The following is a 19,686-nucleotide window of genomic DNA, read 5'->3' as shown; positions in this document are numbered from 1 at the left end:
AAACCAGCCCAGACATTCTCTCTAGAAGTGCACAGAGCCCTAACATAAAGTCCAAAGTCAGGAAGGAGGCTGGAAGAATAAGCAAACAATGAAAAGAATTCCATTATAAAGAGCAATTTTGGTGACAGGGATGCTCAAGACACAAATCCAGAAGAGAATGATTCCAAAATATCTACAAGCAAAGCCTCAAAGGAAAACATAGCTTGGTCACAAGTTAAACTGGAATTCATGGAAGAGATGAAGCAAAAGTTTAAAATGTTTATTTTTTTTATTTTTATGAATGAGATGAGAGCTATGGAATAAAAAACTGGAAAGATAATTAACAGCTTAACACAAGAGATACAAAATCATATCTAAGCAACAACCTTCTTGAAAATTAGAATGAACCAAAAATAAATGAAATAACAAGAAATAAACAAAGTTGAAGACTGTAAAAGTAGAAGGCATCTCATTGCAGAAACAAATGACTTGGAAAACAAACCAAGGAGAGAGAATTTAAGAATGATTGGATTACCTAAAAGCCATGAACAAAAATGTCTCCACATATTTCAAGAAAACCTAAGAGAAAACTGTCCAAATCTCAGAAATAGAAGGCAAAGTGGAAATAGAAATCTTACCAGTCACCTCCTAAAAGCAACTTCAAAATGAAAATTCACAAGAATATTATAGCCAAAATTCAGTTTTCAGGGCAAAGAAAAAAATACTTAAAGAAATCAGAAAGAATTCAAGAATGAGCTGTAGTCAGGATCACACACAATTTGGCAGCTACCACTATAAAAAAGTGAAGAGATTGGAATATGATATTCCAGAAGGCAAAAGATATAGGCTTACAACCAAGAATAACTCACCTAGCAAAACTAAGTATAATCCTACAGGAGGGAAATGAATTGTGAATGAAATAGAGAACTTCCATGCATTCCTGATTAAAAGACCAAAGCTATACAGAAACTTTGAAGTGCAAACACAGGAGTCAAGGGAAATATAAAAAAGTAAACATATAAGAATAACCATAAGTGACTAAACAAGGATCATCTATTTATATTTTAATATAGGAATGTGTGTCTACTCAGAACTCTAACACCATCAGGGGTCATGGAAGAAGTCGAATTAGACAAAAGATCTGGATGTAAGTCTGCTGTATCTTGATCTGAAAAGAAGAATGTGATGAGAAATTAATAGGAATATTTTGGGGGGGAAAGGGAGAGGAAAGATTGGGAAAGGTATTTCTCATAATCAGGGTATGCAAGTAGAAGTCTATAGAAACAAGGTTAAAAGAGTAAGGATAGTGGGTGACACTTGAACCTCACTCTTATCTCAGCTGGTCAAAGGAGGGAAAAATACACACACACACAGAATTGGGTTCAGAAATATATTTCACTAAACAGGACAGAAAGGAGAGAAGTGAAATAGGGACATAAGAAGAAAGATAGATTAGGCCTAAACAAAACAAACTCTAAGAATTTACCCAAAAATATTATAGTAGCTCTCTTTGTGGTAGCAGAGATGGAAAATGAGGGGATGCCTAATTAATTGGGAAATGACTGAACAAATTGTGGTATATAAATGTTATGGAAGACTATTGTTCTGTAAGAAATTATAAAGGAGATGGTTTTAAAGAAACCTGGAAAATCTGTATGATCCAATGCAGAGTGAAGTGAGCAGAACCAGAACAATTTATGTAATGACAACAATATTATAAAGACAAACTACTCTGAAACACTTATGTACTCTTCAGCATAATAGCCAACCACAATTCCAGAGAACTCATGATGAAACATGCTTTTCATCTCCTGATAAGAAAGGCAAAGAACTCCATGCAGATTGAGATATATTTCTTTTGGATATGGCCAATGTGGGAATTTGTTTTGCTTGACTATACATGTTTCTAATAAGATTCTTTTCTTTCTTTCTTTCTTTCTTTCTTTCTTTCTTTCTTTCTTTCTTTCTTTCTTTCTTTCTTTCTTTCTTTCTTTCTTTCTTTCTTTCTTCCTTCCTTCCTTTCTTTCTCTTTCTTTCTCTCTGTCTTTCTTTTTCTTCCTCCCTTCCTCTTTTCCTCCCTCCTTTTCTTTCTTTCTCAATTGGAAAGGCAGGAAAGGTAGAAAGGAGAAAAGGCAGATTTTCACAGATTAAAAATTTTAATTAAAAAAATAAAAAGAAGAAAAATTATCCTTCTACTGTCCCCATCCCTAAGTAATCCCTAAGTATTTACCAGCAGACCCAGGCATGCTGAAAAGATTAGGAAAAGGATTGTTGCACAGCAGGAGTAGCAGTCACCAAGTTATTTTTCCTATATCAAGATAAAGCACCTACCCCTGTTGGTGATCCATTTCAATCTTTGTTCCAGTGATGTATTTGCCTTTGTCATCCATGCTTTTTTTCCCCCCAAAGTCCTTTGGAGACCAGGCATTTCATATTGCAAATTAACCAAAGAAATAAACCCAGCCATGAAACTAATGCATGAAGTATAAAGGTGTAGTTTCCAAATGAGGAATATTGAGAAAAGAGAGATTTAGAACATTTAGGCTTTTACCTGTAGGTGAATTTCATTGGCTTTATGTTACTCTTTAATTCTTTAATCCTGTTTTTAATGATGAAATGTCATTACTACTTTTTATTGCTGGACCCAACCTGCTATTCATTTAATAAGAAAAGGTATTTACTGGTAACAGACCAAAATCAACTATGCAAGTATCTTAAAAATATATCAAGAGGCTATCTTGGGTCTAAAATTTTGCAAGTGTTTTGTTGGCTGAAATTTCTACAAAACAAACAAACTTTAAGGTCTACCGTCAAGGTCAAGGAAGAACTTTCTAAGACACTAAAGAACAATTGTGCAAGATTACTTAGCTACAGAGAGAAGCTCTCACATTGCCAGCTTTTCATCCTTCTTTGAATGTTGGGTGATCTGACATCTCCTTCAGGGAGCTAAGGTGACTCTCAGGATTGAAACCATGGGCAATGTTATGATTCATGCCAAATCGAAGTGGCATGGACAATGCAAAACAACAGCAATAACAACTACCTCCACCACAATAACTGTGCAATCAGATGACCAACTGCTTGGAAAGTCAGCCAGAAAACCAAACATAAACTCTATTCTTCTGTGAGTCCCTCAGGTACAAAGGTAGTGAAAGAAGCTTTCCCAGTAAAACATTTGTTGATAATCAAGAGGGAAAATTCTCCATTGGTGTTCTGTACTGTGTGTTTTTGTAGACATAAGCATTAGCCTTTAAGACAAGCTCCCATTTATCCACTCCAAACACAAGGTGAAATCAAAATGATCTGAGAGGTCCTTAAACTTAGATTCTAAAAGATTTGAGTTCACACCCTGATTCTGATACCCACTAACTGTGTGATCCTGGGCAAAACACAACTTCTCTGAGTCTCAGTTTCTTTATCTGTAAAATGAAGGGGTTGGATTAGATGGCTTAAGGTCCTTTCTAGCTGTAAATCTGTGGTCCTATGGCTCCATGGATCTATGAGGGGTACCCAGTCCTATGGATGATGCCATTCATTTCATGGTCTGTAATACAACACCTGCAAGTACAAGTAATCCTATACTTGGTGTTATCATAAAGGCATATTCCCCTGAGAAGAAAGCCTCCTTTCTATATGGCTGTCGTGGTCTTAAATTGTACAAGATTCCACAGAATTCACTTGAGTAAGCTGGAGTGGAAATAATCCATGGTTTTGGTTAAGTCACTTACCTCTGTAGGCTTCAAAAGGTCCCTTCCAGCTGTTAAAATCCTATGGTCCTCATGTTGAGTGACTGAGTATGAGATAAGAAAATATGGCACAGAAAAGAGAGACTGAATCTATCTTTTTAACTATCATGGGCAATTGATATCTTTAAAATTAGCCTACTATATTCTATTTGCATTATTCATATGTGAGAAAGGTATATTTAAAGCAGATATAATATTCCTTTATTCCCCTTCCCCAAAGGATCCTCCCCCCAAAATGGCATCCATTTTCATTCTTGGATAAGTCATCTGCCTAGACCTTCTCAGTGCTGTTGGAGATCAAGTGAGAGAAAGTATGTTTTTAAGTATAAGAAATAAAATTTCACATTGAACTAGTAGTGGTAAGCATATTACTGTCGAGCCAGGGTTCTATTTCCACGATGTTGACCCTATTTAGCTCAGAAGCATCTCCAAGGCTATCCAGAGCATCTTAAGACCCAAGCCCCCATGGGCCTAGTATGTACTGGAGGAGGTCATCCTCTGCTCCTTAGTCTGGGCTACTTCAAAGCCGGATAGTATGCAGTGTTTGGTAGCAGCAGGGATACTGTACAACCTATCGGCTAAACCCAAATTATATAGAATAGAGGACAGGATCGGGTTTATGTGGTAAAATTTAACATCACAATCGAGCAAAATTTTTTTGAATAAGATGAAATTTAATAGGTATAAATATATGGATTCAAAACCTGAATCTGACAAATATAGAATGGGGCAGATGTGGCTGAACAACAGGTCATATGAAATAGACTTGAAGGCTTTAGAGGCCTGAAAACTCAATATGAGCTCACCATATGATATAACAGCTAAAAAGCCAGTTTTAGCCTCACATGCATCAAGGGAGGCCTGATCAGCATTGAGGAGGCATTCCACACTAGCCGCAGCTCATCTACTGGACTTTATTTAGCTCTTTAACTAAATATTTTTTGAAGAGTCAGTGATCTGCATTCTGAGCCCAAAAGGTCAAAGACTGAAGGAAAAAGGGCTCATTTATGTTTTCTAACATAAATTTAGGGAGCTCTATCTCTTGCTGTTCTGGGACTCCTTGTAGGTCAGGGACTGGTTGGGTAGTACTTAAGTCCAAGGGGTTAATACCTGACACAAAGAGAATGAGATTATGGAGCCTTCAAGGAATGCAATAAGGGTAACATAGTTGTCTCTGAACAAAGCCCCTTTTCTTCACTATGCTGAATACCATGGCTAAGCAAGGTTGTGAAAAAGTCAGCAAGTATTTAATGAAACTGTTCAGTGTCTCAAATTAGAGTAGAAAGACAGTGGTTATAGAGATGAAATCTTGGCAATTTAAAGTCTATTACATGGCCTATCCTTAGTCCTCTTCCTTCCCTCCCTAGTCCTCCCCCCACCCTTCCAATCTCCCGGAAATTCCAGCCATTGAGACTTTTGATATAGCAATGGGCATTGTGCAAATATTCTTTGACGTCTATGTATAATAATAACTCTAAGCCCTGTATGGTAGAAACTTCTTAAACTTTTGGATTACCTAATTGTCACATTTGGGTGAGTTTTCCTGTCTCTGTGATATTGTTTCTGTTGGGTGCTGTATTGGACTGCATCATGGAAACTTCAGTTATGCTGGTGAGAACCTACTCTCTGTCTGAATAGCAGCTAAATGAGATTTGTTCCTTTAACCACGAGGCTCTTAAAACAACAGGCTGGAATTATGCAAATGTTTAACTATGTACTTATTATGCCCAGTTCAGCTTGTCATCACTTGTACCAGATCAGTTGAAATTCATTTATAAATGAAGTTTCCTTGTTGCATTGATTGAATTAAAGTGAGCAAACCCAACCAGAAATTCCAGTCACTTTGGAAATACAAGTCTAGATTTGAAACTTCTTGGGAGTATTGAGGTGGGGGTTGGGAAGAAGGGAAATGGAGAAAGGAAGTAAGAGAATGAGACAAATTCTATCTCAGAGTATAAAATTAATTGAAAAAATAAGGGCATCCAATGATTTTTTTTTTAAAAGTCCCTTTCAAGCCAGAATACTCAGTTGTGGAGGGAAAATATTTGAGCTCCTTTGAGACAATACCTTATTTCAGAGAGATTCATCTCCCTATGCCTGACATGCTTATGGCTTAGCAGAAAGGGAGGGTGTGGTAACCTCACAGTTATCCTCTGCTAATATTCCCTGTGAAAGAAACATTCACTGAAGATGATGGGAATTTAAGCATCGATGGCAGGTTACATCCCTGGGCCTGGCTTGGCCTACTGAGAGAAGTTATAATTAGGGAGATAAAAGATATTTTGAATTAGTCTGGAAGCCTTTTGGGTCAAGTGGAATGATTCCATTTGCTTTTTCTCCTTGGGAGGTCCTCTGGGATCCTTGGAAGAAAGCCAAGGTCCTTCTCTTGCTTTCTTCACCCCAGACTCTTGAACATTTCTGGGTCACAGCAATGTTTCCATCTGGCTGAAGTGAGTGGTCCACTCCTTACTCCAGAGTTTATCAGAATTTTTTTCCCCTGAAATTGGCCATTGAAATCTGTTTAGAACACGATGCTCTGTCTTCTACCAACCACAGTCCAAAAGGTGAGAATACTGGTACTGCTGGTCTGCCAGCCAATGTGGGAAGGATAGTTCCATACTCACACACTCTCAGTGACAGATGATGTACTTGCCTCACCATTTTCCATCGAAATTCCTCTCAAGACCTGATTGCTTTGTGGGGCGGGGGGCTCTTTGAGAAGACCATCTGTATTTGTTCCTTCATGTTCCTCTCACTTATTAGAGACAAATAAGTAAGAAAGTTGCAGATGAAATTGGAGTAATTTTCCTGAGATGTTTTCTTTGTCCTTTGTGTTTTATTGTTTTAAAAATCAGATTTGCCAAACCAGTGTACACCATATCCCTGTGAGAGAAAAGGAACAGTAAATTGTCAAGATCTGATGGGGACTTTCTACTGCCAATGTAAAGCTGGCTGGAGTGGAAAAATTTGTGATCAAGGTAAAAAGAAATGCCTTCTGACTGTTGATATCTTTCTTGCTTACTACATGCCTCACTGAATGGCTTAAGAACTAAGACATAGATACTTAGGACAGCCTGTAGTGTGGTTGAACAGAAGCAATATTCTCTATATTTGAAGTTGAGCTTATTTTGATTCTAGTCTTGGCCCTTCTGGTTTCTTGCTGTGTGACTTTGGGCAAGTCACTTCACCTCTGCTTTAGTTTCCTCACCAGCAAAAATGGGGATAATAATACTTTGGTACCTACCTCCCAAGGGTTGTTGTGAAGAAAGCCCTTTGTAAATCACAAATCACTATTTAAAAGGAAGGTTATATGTACAAGTCTGTTTGAATTTAGAGGGTAGGGAACAAAATCTTCTCTTCTGTTAATCCCTTATTTCCTTCTCTCTTCTCTCTCACTTCCCTTCTGCCAATTTCTGTAGAGTCCTTGTCTTGCCCCAGGCACAGGATCCTAACTCTGGCCTGAGGCAAAGCAGGGGAGAAATGGAATTCCTTCTTTGTACTTCCAGGAGAATTGGGAGCTGTCTTCAGCCAAGGGGATAGGACCACAGAATATGAGAAGGGAGGAGAGATTATTTTTAAACCTGGCACCCAGTTGGGTTCCAAGAAGAAAGTGAGCATTGTATGTGTTAATATTGCTAGCCATGTCAATCCTATGTTCTTCCAATTCAAACATCTGTGACATTGCCAACACTGGGCAGACTTTACCCAGAAGGAAGAATAGGAAACCCAAATGTGGGGTGACAGGATATATACCCAGAGGGGCTTTTCTAATGCAAAGGGAAATTATCCTTGAGAGGTAATGCTTCAGATATAGTTTGACCAGATTTTAACAAAACATTTAACACAGTCTCATGCTATTCTTATGGAAAAGACAGAGTGAGATGGGCTAATAGATTAATGAGATTTATTCAGAACTAGTTAAATGGCTGGGGTCAAAGAACAGTGATTGATAACTGTTTAATGGCTACTTCCAAAGGAGGCTCCCATTGGGTGTCCCAAGGATCTGGGTTTGATTCTGTGCTGTTTAATATTTTATCCATAACTTAGATAAAGGCATAGATGACAAATGTTCAGGTGACCCAAAGTGAAGTATAGCATCAGGTTCCAAAAAATAACTGACAGGCTAGAACCAATGTTTTCAATTGAATGAAATCAGTGTTAATAGACTTCACTATCACAAGATGAAGGAAAGTGACTAGACAGCAGTTTCTCTGAAAGAAATCTAGGGGATTGGGGGAATTATAAGATCAATATGATTCAACTGTGTGATATGACAGCCCCCCCCCCCAAAAAAAAGCTATAACTTGATATTGGGCTTTGAGGAATAAGGAAGAGAGAATACTATTGTATTCTATTCCAATCAAACCCTACCTGTAGTATTGTCATCATTCCTGGACACTATGTCTTTGGAAGGATATTGTTCAATTGAAGAGTTTCTAGAAGAAGGCACAAGGATGTGGAAGCCTACCATTAATTAGCTAGATGAGTCATGTTGGGCACTTCTCTGTGCCTTCATTCCTCATCTGTCAAATGAAGGGGTCAGCCTGGCTATATGATGCTGGGTAGGTCACTTAATCTGTCTGTGCCTTAATTTCCTCATCTGCAAAATGGAGAGATTGGATTCAGTGGTCTCTAAAGCCCTTTTCAGCTCTCAACCTATGATCTTCTGAACCTGGGTCTACAAGAGTGTTTTATATGAGCAACATAATTTGGAGGGGAGAGAAATTGGAGCAGGAATTCAGAGATCTGGCTTGTTCAGTAACTGATTCTGACCTTGGACAAATGGCTTAATTTCTGTACACTGGGTTCTACATCTATAAAATGAGCAGGTTGGATTAGATTGACCTCTAAAGGCCCCTTCTGTCTCAAGATCTATGATCTTGTGAGTCTAGTTTCTACCGGTTTTCTGCTTCTTATAAACTTTCTGACTTTTAAAAATCTATGTTAAAGGCCTAAAAAGAAGATTCCAGTGAAATCCCAAGATAATAATTTTGTTGCCTTTGAAATTTGCATCAACACCCAAGAATTACTCATCAGTTTGAGGGTCTGGGGTCAGATGTGACATAAGACATACACTAGTACAAAGTCTTTTTATGGTATTATGCTATCCAGTCATCCCAAGTTACCTTTGTCTTTACTTTTAGATATCAATGAATGTAGCCACCAGAATGGGGGCTGCAATCAAATCTGTTACAACCAGGTTGGTGGCTTCTCCTGTGCGTGTTACAGTGGCTACAAACTCCTCCCCAACAATAAGACCTGTGAAGGTAAGGGAAGGTCTACTTGGACTGAAGTTCAAAGTTGTGAGTCAACTGGGGCCACTTGGTAATTGTGAATCAAGATACTTTGACTTCTTCTCTAGGTCTTTCTCTAATTCCTGTGCTCCTCACCCCCTTTTTTCTCTGCAGTTATGCCTTTCTAATTGCCAGCTGCATGAAATAGTGTTTGCTCTTCCTAAAAGAAGCTGCTGGAGAACTATGGGACCTTTTCTGATTGTGGAGTGAGAGGGAGAGGGGGACGGGAGCCAGGAGAAAGTCAGTACATGCCTAGGCATGCCAGTGGTCCCTGGGCTCTACTCTCCAACACCATAACATTAAAATGACTCACCAGAGAATTTGTGGGTTGGAACTGGCCTAGATTGGTCCAGCTGATCAGCCCTCACATCCTGAGTTGGGAAGAGGGGAGAGGCTTGGCAGGGCCAATTGTTATGACTCTTTCCAGTCTCGATGAGCTTATTATACACAAGTTTGCTGTTTTGGCAATACCTTCTATGCTGGGGATGAAACTCACAGCTGGGACGTTTCAAGAGGAACCAAGCCAATATCATGGGGGTCACTTGGCTTAATGCAGCCTGCTGATAAAAATAAAAAACCCCATGTGTCTCTCATTTATCCACTGAGCCCATATCGATGGATTGTTCCACCTAACTATCCCTACTAGAAGATTGTACCTTTCATGGTCTCCTCTTCCCTTCTCAAATACTCTAATTCAAGACAGGCAGCTGATGAGCCCAGCTGGCCTCTGTATCCTTGCTTCTTCTTTAGAATGTGCCCTTTACGTCTATGTAGGTACAAAGGGGTGCAAGGGAGCCACTCCACATAGGATCTGGCTATAATCTGCTTGCACAAGGTACTATATAGGCTTTTGGCATTGCACCCAAGTCTTCCAATAAGGGTAATTTTCTCCCCCTCCCTAAAGTCAGGAAGACCTGGATTCAAATCTGGCCTCAAACATTTACTATCTGTGTGACTGTGGGCAATTTTTAACCGCTAGTTGCCTCAGTTTCCTCAACTGTAAAATGGAGATAATAACAGCATCTACCTCACAGGGTAATTGTGAGGATCAGATGAGATAATATTTGGTTTTAAAAAGCACTTAGAATAGTACCTGGCACAGAGTAGGTACTATATAAATGCTTATTCCCTTCCTTCTCTCCCTGCATCCTACATTTGTTGTGAGGATCCAAAAACAAAGTGTTTTACAAACCCTAGAGCATTGTAAATGACAGATTTAGCTTTTCCCTGTCATTATTGTTCACCTTGCATCATATCCAAGTCAAAGACAATGAAATTTAAACCCAACAGGTGAATTGTTTTGGAAAGACTGCTTCCATTCTTTTAGATAATCACTCTTGTAAGATCTCCAAAGATGGAAACCTCACATTTGCTATCAGGATCCTATTCTGACTACCTCTTGTTCTTGTAGTCAAGAAGGGTAGAGTGGATTGAACATAACAGAAAGTGAGTCAGGAGTCTGGAGTTCCCATGAACCTGGCTCTCCTATTACCCAGACATGCCAACTTCACTTCTCTGGGCCTCAGGATCCTCAGATGTAAAATGAGCAAGTTGGGCTAGACAGTTATAAGGCAGCTTTGAGCTCTAACATTCATCCCCTCCTCTTAGAGTCTTAGAGTCCCTTATTTCCTTTAAAAGTTAGCTTAAGCACCCCTTCTACCCTTCTCTGTATATTGTACATGTTTTCTCCCTGCAAAGGCTATAAACTCCTTGAGCCCCAAATCTATTTCAATTGTCTTTGTATCTCTGCACAGAGTAGTCATTTAATTGTTGAATGAAGTATTAAGGAATCTGGAGGGTTCAGTTGAAAAAAAATCTACTTCCATTAATAATTTAAGCATTTTTTTTTAAATCAGCCCCTAATTTAATTCCATAAACATTTATCAGGCACCCACAATGTGGAAGTCCTTATGCTTAGACACTGAGACAGCACCCACAAAATTGAAATATTATTTCTCCTCTCAAGGAGTTTACATTCAAGTAGAAGTTATAACAGATTCAGAAATAAGTAAATAAAAGGTAATTTGAGGAGCAAGAGACCACTAACTCACAAGTGTTTGGCATCAGAAAAGACTTATATAGATTTGGAAGGTAACAAATTAGCACCCGGAATGGGACAGCTCCTCCTGAAGGCTATAATCAAACCACCGATTAAGTTTCTTTTTAAGAAGCTAAAGACTCTCATTTCCTTTTGCTTTCCTTAGCGAACTTACTTTCTACTGCTTTGATTCAGTGTCTCTCTTTTCTAAACCCTCTCCAGTTTCTCTACCTCCCTTTTGAAGTATGGTGATCAATAAAACTTTCCTCTAATAAGGACCTTCAGTAATCAGAATACAATAGAAGGCTTACTTTCCAGTCCTTGAGTCTTATGCTCAAGTTTTTAATTTAGCCTGGAATCACAGGCTGTCTTTTTTTTGGGATAGCTTGACATTGCAGACTCATTCAGATGTAGGTACTGATGGACAGGCCACTGCCCATGGAAATCTCCCTTCAAGATATTCTAATTAGCCTAATACCTAGTCTAGAGAATCCTTCTTAGATGCTCTGGGTATGCTCTCACACACTCACAACTTTATCTTTTTTTTTATACCATTTGTATTTTTACTTTGGAACTCCAAATCTATGGACAAATGAGTCTCCAGAACTTGGGGTTCAAATGTTCTTTTTTTTAGCATATAAGGAAAAATCAAAACTTTTCCCACATACAGTCATTGCCAGCGTGATTCAGAAATACTCGGGCAATTGTATGCAAAGTCAGTCAATCAATAAGCATTTATTAAGCACCTACCATGTGCAAAGTGCTAAGTTCGAGGGATACAAAGAAAAGCAAAAGACAATCTCTGCTTTCAAGGAGTTCACAGCCTACTGAGGGAGACAACTTGCAAATAGCTTTATAATAACAGGCTATATGCAAGATAAATTGGAAATAATCAACAGACAGAAGCCATGAAAAGAAAGGGGGATCAGGAGAGGCTTCCAGTAGAAGTTGGGATTTTAGCTGGGACTTGAAGGAAGTCAGGAGGCAGAGATGAGGAGGGAGAGAATTCCAGGCTTCAGGGACAGCTAGAGAAAATGCCCAGGAGTGTCTTGTTCAAGGAACAGCAAGAAGACCAGTGCCACCAGATCATAGAGTATGTGGCAGGGTGGGGTGGGGTGGGGTGTACAAGGTATAAGAAGACTGAAAAGGTGAAGAGAGGCAGGTTATGAAGGGCTCTGAACACCAAACAGAGGATTTTGTGTTTGATACTGTAGGTGACAGAGTCAGTGGAGCTTACTGAATAGGGAAGTGACATGGTCAGACCTGAACTTTAGGAAGACCATTTTGACAACCACATGAAAGATGAACTGGAGTGAAGAGAAGTTTGTGACAAGCAGACCCACCAGCAGGCTATTGCAATAGTCCAGGCATGAGATGATAAAGACCTACACCAGGGGGGTGGCAGTGTCAGAAGAGAGAAGGGGGCATATGGGAGAGATGTTATGAAGATAAAATCCACAGGCCTTGGCAACAGATTGGATATAGGGGATAAGAGAGAGGGAGGAGGCTAGGATGACACCTAAGTTGAGACTCTAGGTGACTGGGAAGATGGGATGGAATTTAGGAAGAGGGGAGGATTGGAGTGAGGGGAGGTGGAACTAAACCAATTACTTAGATTCCACAGAGCCTCCAAAGAGGTGAGTAGGTCAGGCATGATTAAGACTATCGGGAGCAGCTAGTTGGCTCAGTGGATGAGCACCATCCTTGGAGTCAGAAGGACATGAGTTCAAATCTGGCCTCAGACACTTACTAGCTGTGTGACCCTGGGCAAGTCACTTAACCCCAATTGCTTAAAAAAAAGGTCTCAGATTTGGAATCAGGAAGACCCAGGTTCAAATCCTGCTTTACATATTAGCTGTATGATCTTTGACATTACTTAACCTTTCTCAGATTCAGCTTCTCTCTCTTTTTTTTAAAAAAAAGTGATAATTATAGCACTGACCTCAGTGGTTTGTTGTAAGAGATCAAATAAGATAACATATGTAAAGTATTTTGCCAAAATTAAAGCTCTATAGAAATGCTAACTATTATTATTGTTCTGGTGGTTCCCAGAAAAATAAGGTAAGAAACACCAAGCCCAGTCAAGAGTTCCTTCAACTTTAGCTACAGGAGACAAAGAAACTAAAGACTTTTGAATTGTCTGGCTTACATTGCTTTCTGCACAGAAGGTGACCACAGAGGCCGCCCTTTTGAAAGCAAAGATCTTGGGTTGCATGCCCATTTGTTCTGAGCAGTGTTCTGTGGTCTGTGTTGGCAGAGGGTCTGACCTACCCAGTCTCTTTTCTTTGAAGGTTAAGGAAAGGAGTAGGGGCAGGAGTAGGGGGGAGACTCATGTAGGGTCAAGGCTATCAGAGCAGGCTGGCTGCAGGCTGCTTCAGTAGATGTAGCCATCTCCTTGTTTTGGTGTCAGCATGAATGCTATTTTCAAGGGGCCTTCTTCCCCTCTGATGGTGTTGAGCTCTGCTGGCAGCCTGAGTTTTCCATTGCTTGCTGCCAATACTACACAGCTGTAAATTCCTTCTGAGTGGAGCTCTAAAAGTATTTACTTGACCTAACTCTAACAGGCTGCTTCCCTCAGCCATTGAGATCACTATGGTTGTTTGTGGTCATTATTGAGCATTTGTCAAACACTGCTAAGAAATGAGTGTATGAGTGTTAAGAATGAGAATTTGGGGGTAGGGGAGTTGTAAAGTGGGGAAATGAGAAAACTGGGTAGGAAGGGGTGAGATTGTATAAGAAACTAACTATGGACTCTCACCCATCTCCATTTTGAAGTATTCATCCATTTACAATGATATTCAACAAACTTATTAAGTGCCTACTATACCCCAACTCCACCCACTCTACTGGACTTTATGTAAGGAAACGCCGAATGACCTAGTGAAGAATGCAGGGTTTGGAGTAAGAAAAGGTTTAAAATCTAGCCTCTAACACTTGCCAGCTTTGCGACCATGGACATGATAGTTAACTTCTGGGCTCAATTTTGAAATAAGATTTATAATACCAGTAGTACCTACCTCATGGGAGTATTCTGAGGATGAAAAGAGATAAGAAGTTTAAAGCTATGTTTAAATGCCAGCTGTTATTAAGAAGGTTGCATGACGTGGTGTATGGAGTGCTCAGGGTTTGGAGTAGGGCCAACCTGGGCTCAAATCTGGCCTCTGATATTTGCTAACTGTATGGCCTTGGACACATTACTAAATCTTTGGGTGCATCAGGAAACTTTCTAGGACTTAGGTACTCAGGCATATAAAATACTAGGTCCAACTGCATAGGTGAAGGGAGATCTCAATGCTAATGAACTCACTGATCCTTCCTACGGCATTATTATTCCCTGAAGTTGGGCAAGGACAATTTAGGTACCTCTTGGTTCATAAGAGGAATTTGGTTTCCAAATACCAAATTCCAAAACAATGGACCCAGAGTCAAGAGAACTAGATTTATGGCCCAGATCTGATACTTAATGGCTATACAAGACATTTCATCTCTCGGAACCTATTTTCTCATCTATAAAATGAGCATATAATAGCACTTATCACAGTGGATTGTTGTGAAGTTCAAATAAGATAGTATATGTGAGGGGCTTTGCAGAGAGCTAACTGCAAATCTTTATTTTTTTTTTTATCCATACAGTTGAGAGCATTACAGGGTTATAGATTTAGAGCTGAAAGAGACCTCAGACACCATCCAGTCCAACCTCTTTCATATTATAGATGAGAAAATTGGCACCCAAAGATATTAGGTGACTTGCCTAAGGTCACACAGGAAGCAAGTGGCAGAGGTAAGATCTGAGGCCAGCTCTTCTCACTTAGAGCAGTTAGGTGATACAGCAGATAGAGCTCCAGGCCTGGAGTCAGGAAGACCCATCTTCCTGAGTTCAAATCTGGCCTCAGACACTTAAGATTTGTGTGACCCTAGGCAACTCGCTTCACCCTGTTTGTCTCAGTTTCCTCATCTGTCAAATGAGTTGGAGAAGGAAATGGCAAACCATTCCAATATCTTTGCCAAGAAGGCTCCACTGGGTTCATGAAGAATCAGACATCGCTGAAACAACTGAACAACAACAAAACTTCTCACTTAAAATCTAGAGTTCTTTAGCTGTGAGTGAGGGGGTGTGTGTGGGGGGGGGGGTAGTAATTTCACTGAAAGGAACTCCTGGTAAATGACTTTCTCTACCAGTGCTGAGAAGGTGCTGACCTATGTCTTAGAGAACTACCTAGGGTCACTTAGAGGTTAAGGTACTTGGACAGGGTCACACAACCAGTAGGTATCAGAGATGAGAACATAGGAGCATAGATTTAGACCTGGAAGCTATAATGTCTTCCTTCCCCCTAAGTCTTCTCTTTTCCAGGCTAAACATGCCCCATTTCATCAGCTAATCCTCATATGGCACAGATGGGGTCCACCCCATAGCTGCCCTTAGCAGAGAAATCTTTGGGCCTTGGTAGAGAATTTACTAAGTTATTCTCCAGTGGGCCTTCCTCTATGGCACAGGACCCAACACAACTTTACTAGCTTATGCTGCATCAGTATAGAGATTTAAAAGGGCCTCTTACTTGTGAAATCATGTCTTTTCTTGCTGTCCCAGAGTTATTAAACTCTGTGGATCTCATTCTTATTTTCTTGTGATACAGAGCCTCTGATACTGCCAGAGCCTGTTAATATCAAAAGCTTTCATCATCTCAATAAAGACCATGTAAAGGTCTCTGTGTTGTTCCTCGGATTTTTCCTGTAATTGTTATGTAGCCAGGATCTTATCAGCTGCACTGTGCTGTGATCAGACACCAGGCCAAGCCTCTGGGTGTACAACATTCTGGGATGTTATCCAACTGAGAAGGACCTTAGCCACTGTTTGAGCCATAGTTGGCAGCAAAAGAGTAGTCTCTTTGTGGAAATGATGGCTCTTCTGATAACCAGGTACATAAAATATTCCTGGAAGTGACAAGCAATATTTAGGCACCTGGAAGCAAAACTCGGGGCTTTGTTAATAGGCTCTAGAACTGTCTTTACCTAGACCTTTCTTGCCCAAACTTATCCTCTGTGAAGTTGTGGTTTTCAGGATAAGAATCAGGTTCTGGAAAGATATCCTCTGAATCTTCAGACTACCTGAGAAGTTGGCATTGATATTGGCAAGGTTAACAGATGGGCCAGCCACTGAGTGAAATGAAACTATATTGATGCAATTCAATGGCTGTTCGCTACAGATTACATAATCCCTAAATCTCTGCTGAATATGGAGAACACAGATCATGAAGAAGGTGCGGTCCCTTTCTTAAGTGAACTGGGATATTCTGAGCAGGCTGTGATGTGATAAACTAGCATTATCACATGATCTACCCTTGGTGTCCTGTACGTGAGGTTATGTTATAATAAGATCCAAAGCTAGATATACAACCCTTATTAGACCAAATCCTGGCCCGCGGTATTATTTATAGCAAGGCTCCAGTGTATTTAGAGTTTGCCTGCTGCTGGACACTTGAATACCTCTTTCAGACAGGTCAAGACCATCTTTCTATATCCTATAGTGCTAGGTTTCTTTGCTCCAAGGACATTCTTATAGAATGGAACCCATAGAGCAAAACTCACAACAAAATGCCCAAAAGCCTTCTGAAATAAGTCACTAGTGTTATCCTGTTTCTAGGGTTAACAAGTGATTCCTTGAAGTTGTTTACTTTGGAAGTCTGTTCTTTCATAGGTTGGCCTCCAAGTAGGATTGTTGCTACCTCAGAAGAATTATAAGAAATTTCCAAAATCAACTGGGTTCTCTAGGTATTCCCTCTGTCACTCAAGAAATTGCTTCCTTTATCTAATTTCCAGTCATCCAAAAATGGCAAAATGAGGTAGAAAACTTCATTAAAAAAATGTTGGCAATTTTATAATAAATACTTTAGCAGCTGATTTTAGAAGGGTGAGGAACCAGGTCAGAGTGACGAAGACCTGAGAGTTTAGTGACTATATAATCTCAGGAGATGCAGAGGAGTAATAAGCAGGATTTGGGTGAAAACTCTAATCCATTTTTTCTAAATTAAAGTATTCCAGCTTAGTATTTTGATGAAGCTCTATGAACACTCTTTGTTGGGTTGGATCTTGTCTATACAACTGGCTATACAACTCCTGGTACAGTGAGAAAAGCACAGGATTTGGATTTAGAGGACCTGGGTTCAAATTCCAGCTTTGGAAGGCAGTTAGGTGGCTCAGTGGATAGAGTGATGGGCCTGGAGTCAGGAAGACCTGAATTCAAATCCAGCCTCAGACACTTACTAGTTTTGTGACTCTGGGTAAGTCACTTAATCTCTGTTTGCTTTCACTGATTGGAGAAGGAAATGGCAAATCACTCCAGTATCTCTGTCAAGAGAAGCTCATGGACAGTATGGTCCATGGGGTCACAAAAAGGGACTTCAAAGAAGACTTCAGACTGATATAGTCAAGTGAGTAAGAGTCTGGTGGAATCAGGGGAGTAAGAATTGGGTGAAACTAAAAGCTACCCAAACCTTTTTGAAAGCATCCAGATAGCCAAGATCATTAGAAAGTCTCTCAGTAACACAGAGTAATTGACAATTTGCTTAGGACAAGTGATATAGTAGAAAGAGCATTAGACATGGTGCTAGAGGACCTGTGGTCAAGTCAGTGAATGAGCCTTGTGCAATGAGCCTGGCACAAAGTAAGTGCTTAATAAAAGCTTGTTGACTGACTGACTGACTGAATATCTATTTATGAGACCTTGGACAAGGGATTTAGCCTCTCTGGGGCTCTGTTTCTTTATCTGTAAAATGAAGGGGGCTTGGACCAGATCCCCTAAAGTCCCTTCTAGGTCTGAATCTATGATCCTGTAATCTTAGGAACTTTTCATGATTAGAATTAAAATTTGATTGAATGTCTTTTTGGGGTTTTGGTTGCAGACATAAATGAATGTGTGGATGAAAGTACCTGTGGAGAAGCTCGATGTAAGAACTTGGTGGGCTCCTATTCATGCATTTGCGAAGAAGGCTACATGTATGATAATGAGAAAAAAGTTTGCCAAGGTACTTCAGAGACAACACACCTCTTCCTTCCCTTTGTCCCCTCACCATCTTGTACTACATCCTAGGATAACCATCCCTCCCCTGCCTCCCCACCCCATATGCCACTGCTTACTTGTGGCTCATAGGGCATGTGCAGTTATTTCAAAGCAAGTTATTCCCCTTTTCAGGAAAATTTGATGTTAACCTTCGAGATACTGTGCAACTGTCAGAAATGGACTTAGGAAAAGAGTGAGGGTTGGGACCAAAAGATTTCCTGTTGGGGGAAAAAAGACCCTCCAGACTGCAGAACTCTGTCCCCCTCCCCTGCCAACCTTACTCCTTCCATATCTTTGTTGACTACTCCCTTCAAACATAGAGGAAAACATACGCACACACTTATATACATATATACTCACATATATTAATGAAACCACACTCTGGTACATCTATTCAATGTGCATACATGTAGAAAGAATCACTGTGCTCTACAGACAAATATAAACCTGTATCAATCTCTAAATATTCAAGACTCTATTTGGGGTGAATGCCTGGCTGAGTATGGAATGGGTATTGTATCTAATTGCTGAGCCTCAATTATACTATAGAAACAATGACTATTTCTAACTGCTTCTCCTTTACACACACACACACACACACACACACACACACACACACTCACTCACTCACTCACATATACACAGAGTGTATGGGGAATGATGAGGAGGTCCCTGGGTTATGTATGTCCAGAGAAATTGGGAGATACTTTCTCTTTCACAATTGTGCACCAGCATTAAAAGTATGTTTTAAAAGCCAATAATGAAAATTGGGTATCCCTCTCCCTTCCTACCATCTAAGAGGCTCACCTCCAAGAGTAACCCTATTTTCCAGCACTCATTTAAGCTCTGATTTTATGACTTCCAAGATGTGTGCCCATGATACAAATATATATCAAAATTAGGTGTAAATCTTGAAGTAAGGTAAATCACAATGTGTGAATTGCTCAAATTTCATCTTTTAAAAAGTGACCCTTGAATAAGTTTCTTTTGCCACTTTTTAAAGAAAAAACTAAAAAGGAGGAGGTCTAAGGACAGACTACCCAATGCCCATCACCAGCTCCTTGCTGCCTAGATTGTGTTTTAGGGACTCTTTTGTTTCAACAAGCACCAATACCTTCTTTATCTTCCCTGCCTCCCCTTTTGTGGCATGCAGATGTGAATGAATGTGAAGAAAAACTCTGTGAACAGACCTGTGTCAATTCTCCTGGGAGTTACGCTTGTCACTGTGATGGCAGAGGGGGAGTAAAACTGTCCCATGACATGAACACTTGCGAGGTACCTTTCACTTCAATACTTGTACAATGGAAAGCTCACCCCAGACTCAGCCTCCTGAATTCCAGCTATACAAATGCCATTATGAGAAAAGCTCATCATCCCAAAGAGAATTTCCTTTTTTAAAACAAACAAACAAGTGGCCAAACTTTATCTAGGTTGGATTATAGGGAATGCTTAACTCTTGTAACTGTCAAGAGAGATGGTGTGCAATCCCTCTGCCTCTGCTGAAGGCTGTAGCTCCTGTATTCATTGGAAATATATGGAGGCTTGGTATAAGACCTGCTTCTGCACTAATAA

At 40.0% G+C, this 19,686-nt stretch overlaps 1 protein-coding gene across 1 annotated transcript in view; it reads left to right on the top strand.

The window, feature by feature from the left end:
• LOC114046210 (growth arrest-specific protein 6-like) overlaps positions 1-19,686 on the top strand; it is a 126,313-nt gene that overhangs the window by 83,034 nt on the left and 23,593 nt on the right. Inside the window, exons 8-11 of the mRNA XM_027866459.1 lie at positions 6,581-6,703; positions 8,870-8,992; positions 17,957-18,079; positions 19,268-19,389. Coding sequence (XP_027722260.1) covers positions 6,581-6,703; positions 8,870-8,992; positions 17,957-18,079; positions 19,268-19,389 — 491 coding nt within the window. The remainder of the gene's footprint in view (positions 1-6,580; positions 6,704-8,869; positions 8,993-17,956; positions 18,080-19,267; positions 19,390-19,686) is intronic.

Source organism: Vombatus ursinus, unplaced genomic scaffold (assembly GCF_900497805.2).
Source record: "Vombatus ursinus unplaced genomic scaffold, bare-nosed wombat genome assembly UNPS02014781.1, whole genome shotgun sequence".
In the NCBI taxonomy this organism is placed as follows: domain Eukaryota; kingdom Metazoa; phylum Chordata; class Mammalia; order Diprotodontia; family Vombatidae; genus Vombatus; species Vombatus ursinus.
The sequence above is the reverse complement of the archived record's forward strand: the minus strand, read 5'-3'. Positions and strand labels throughout refer to the sequence as shown.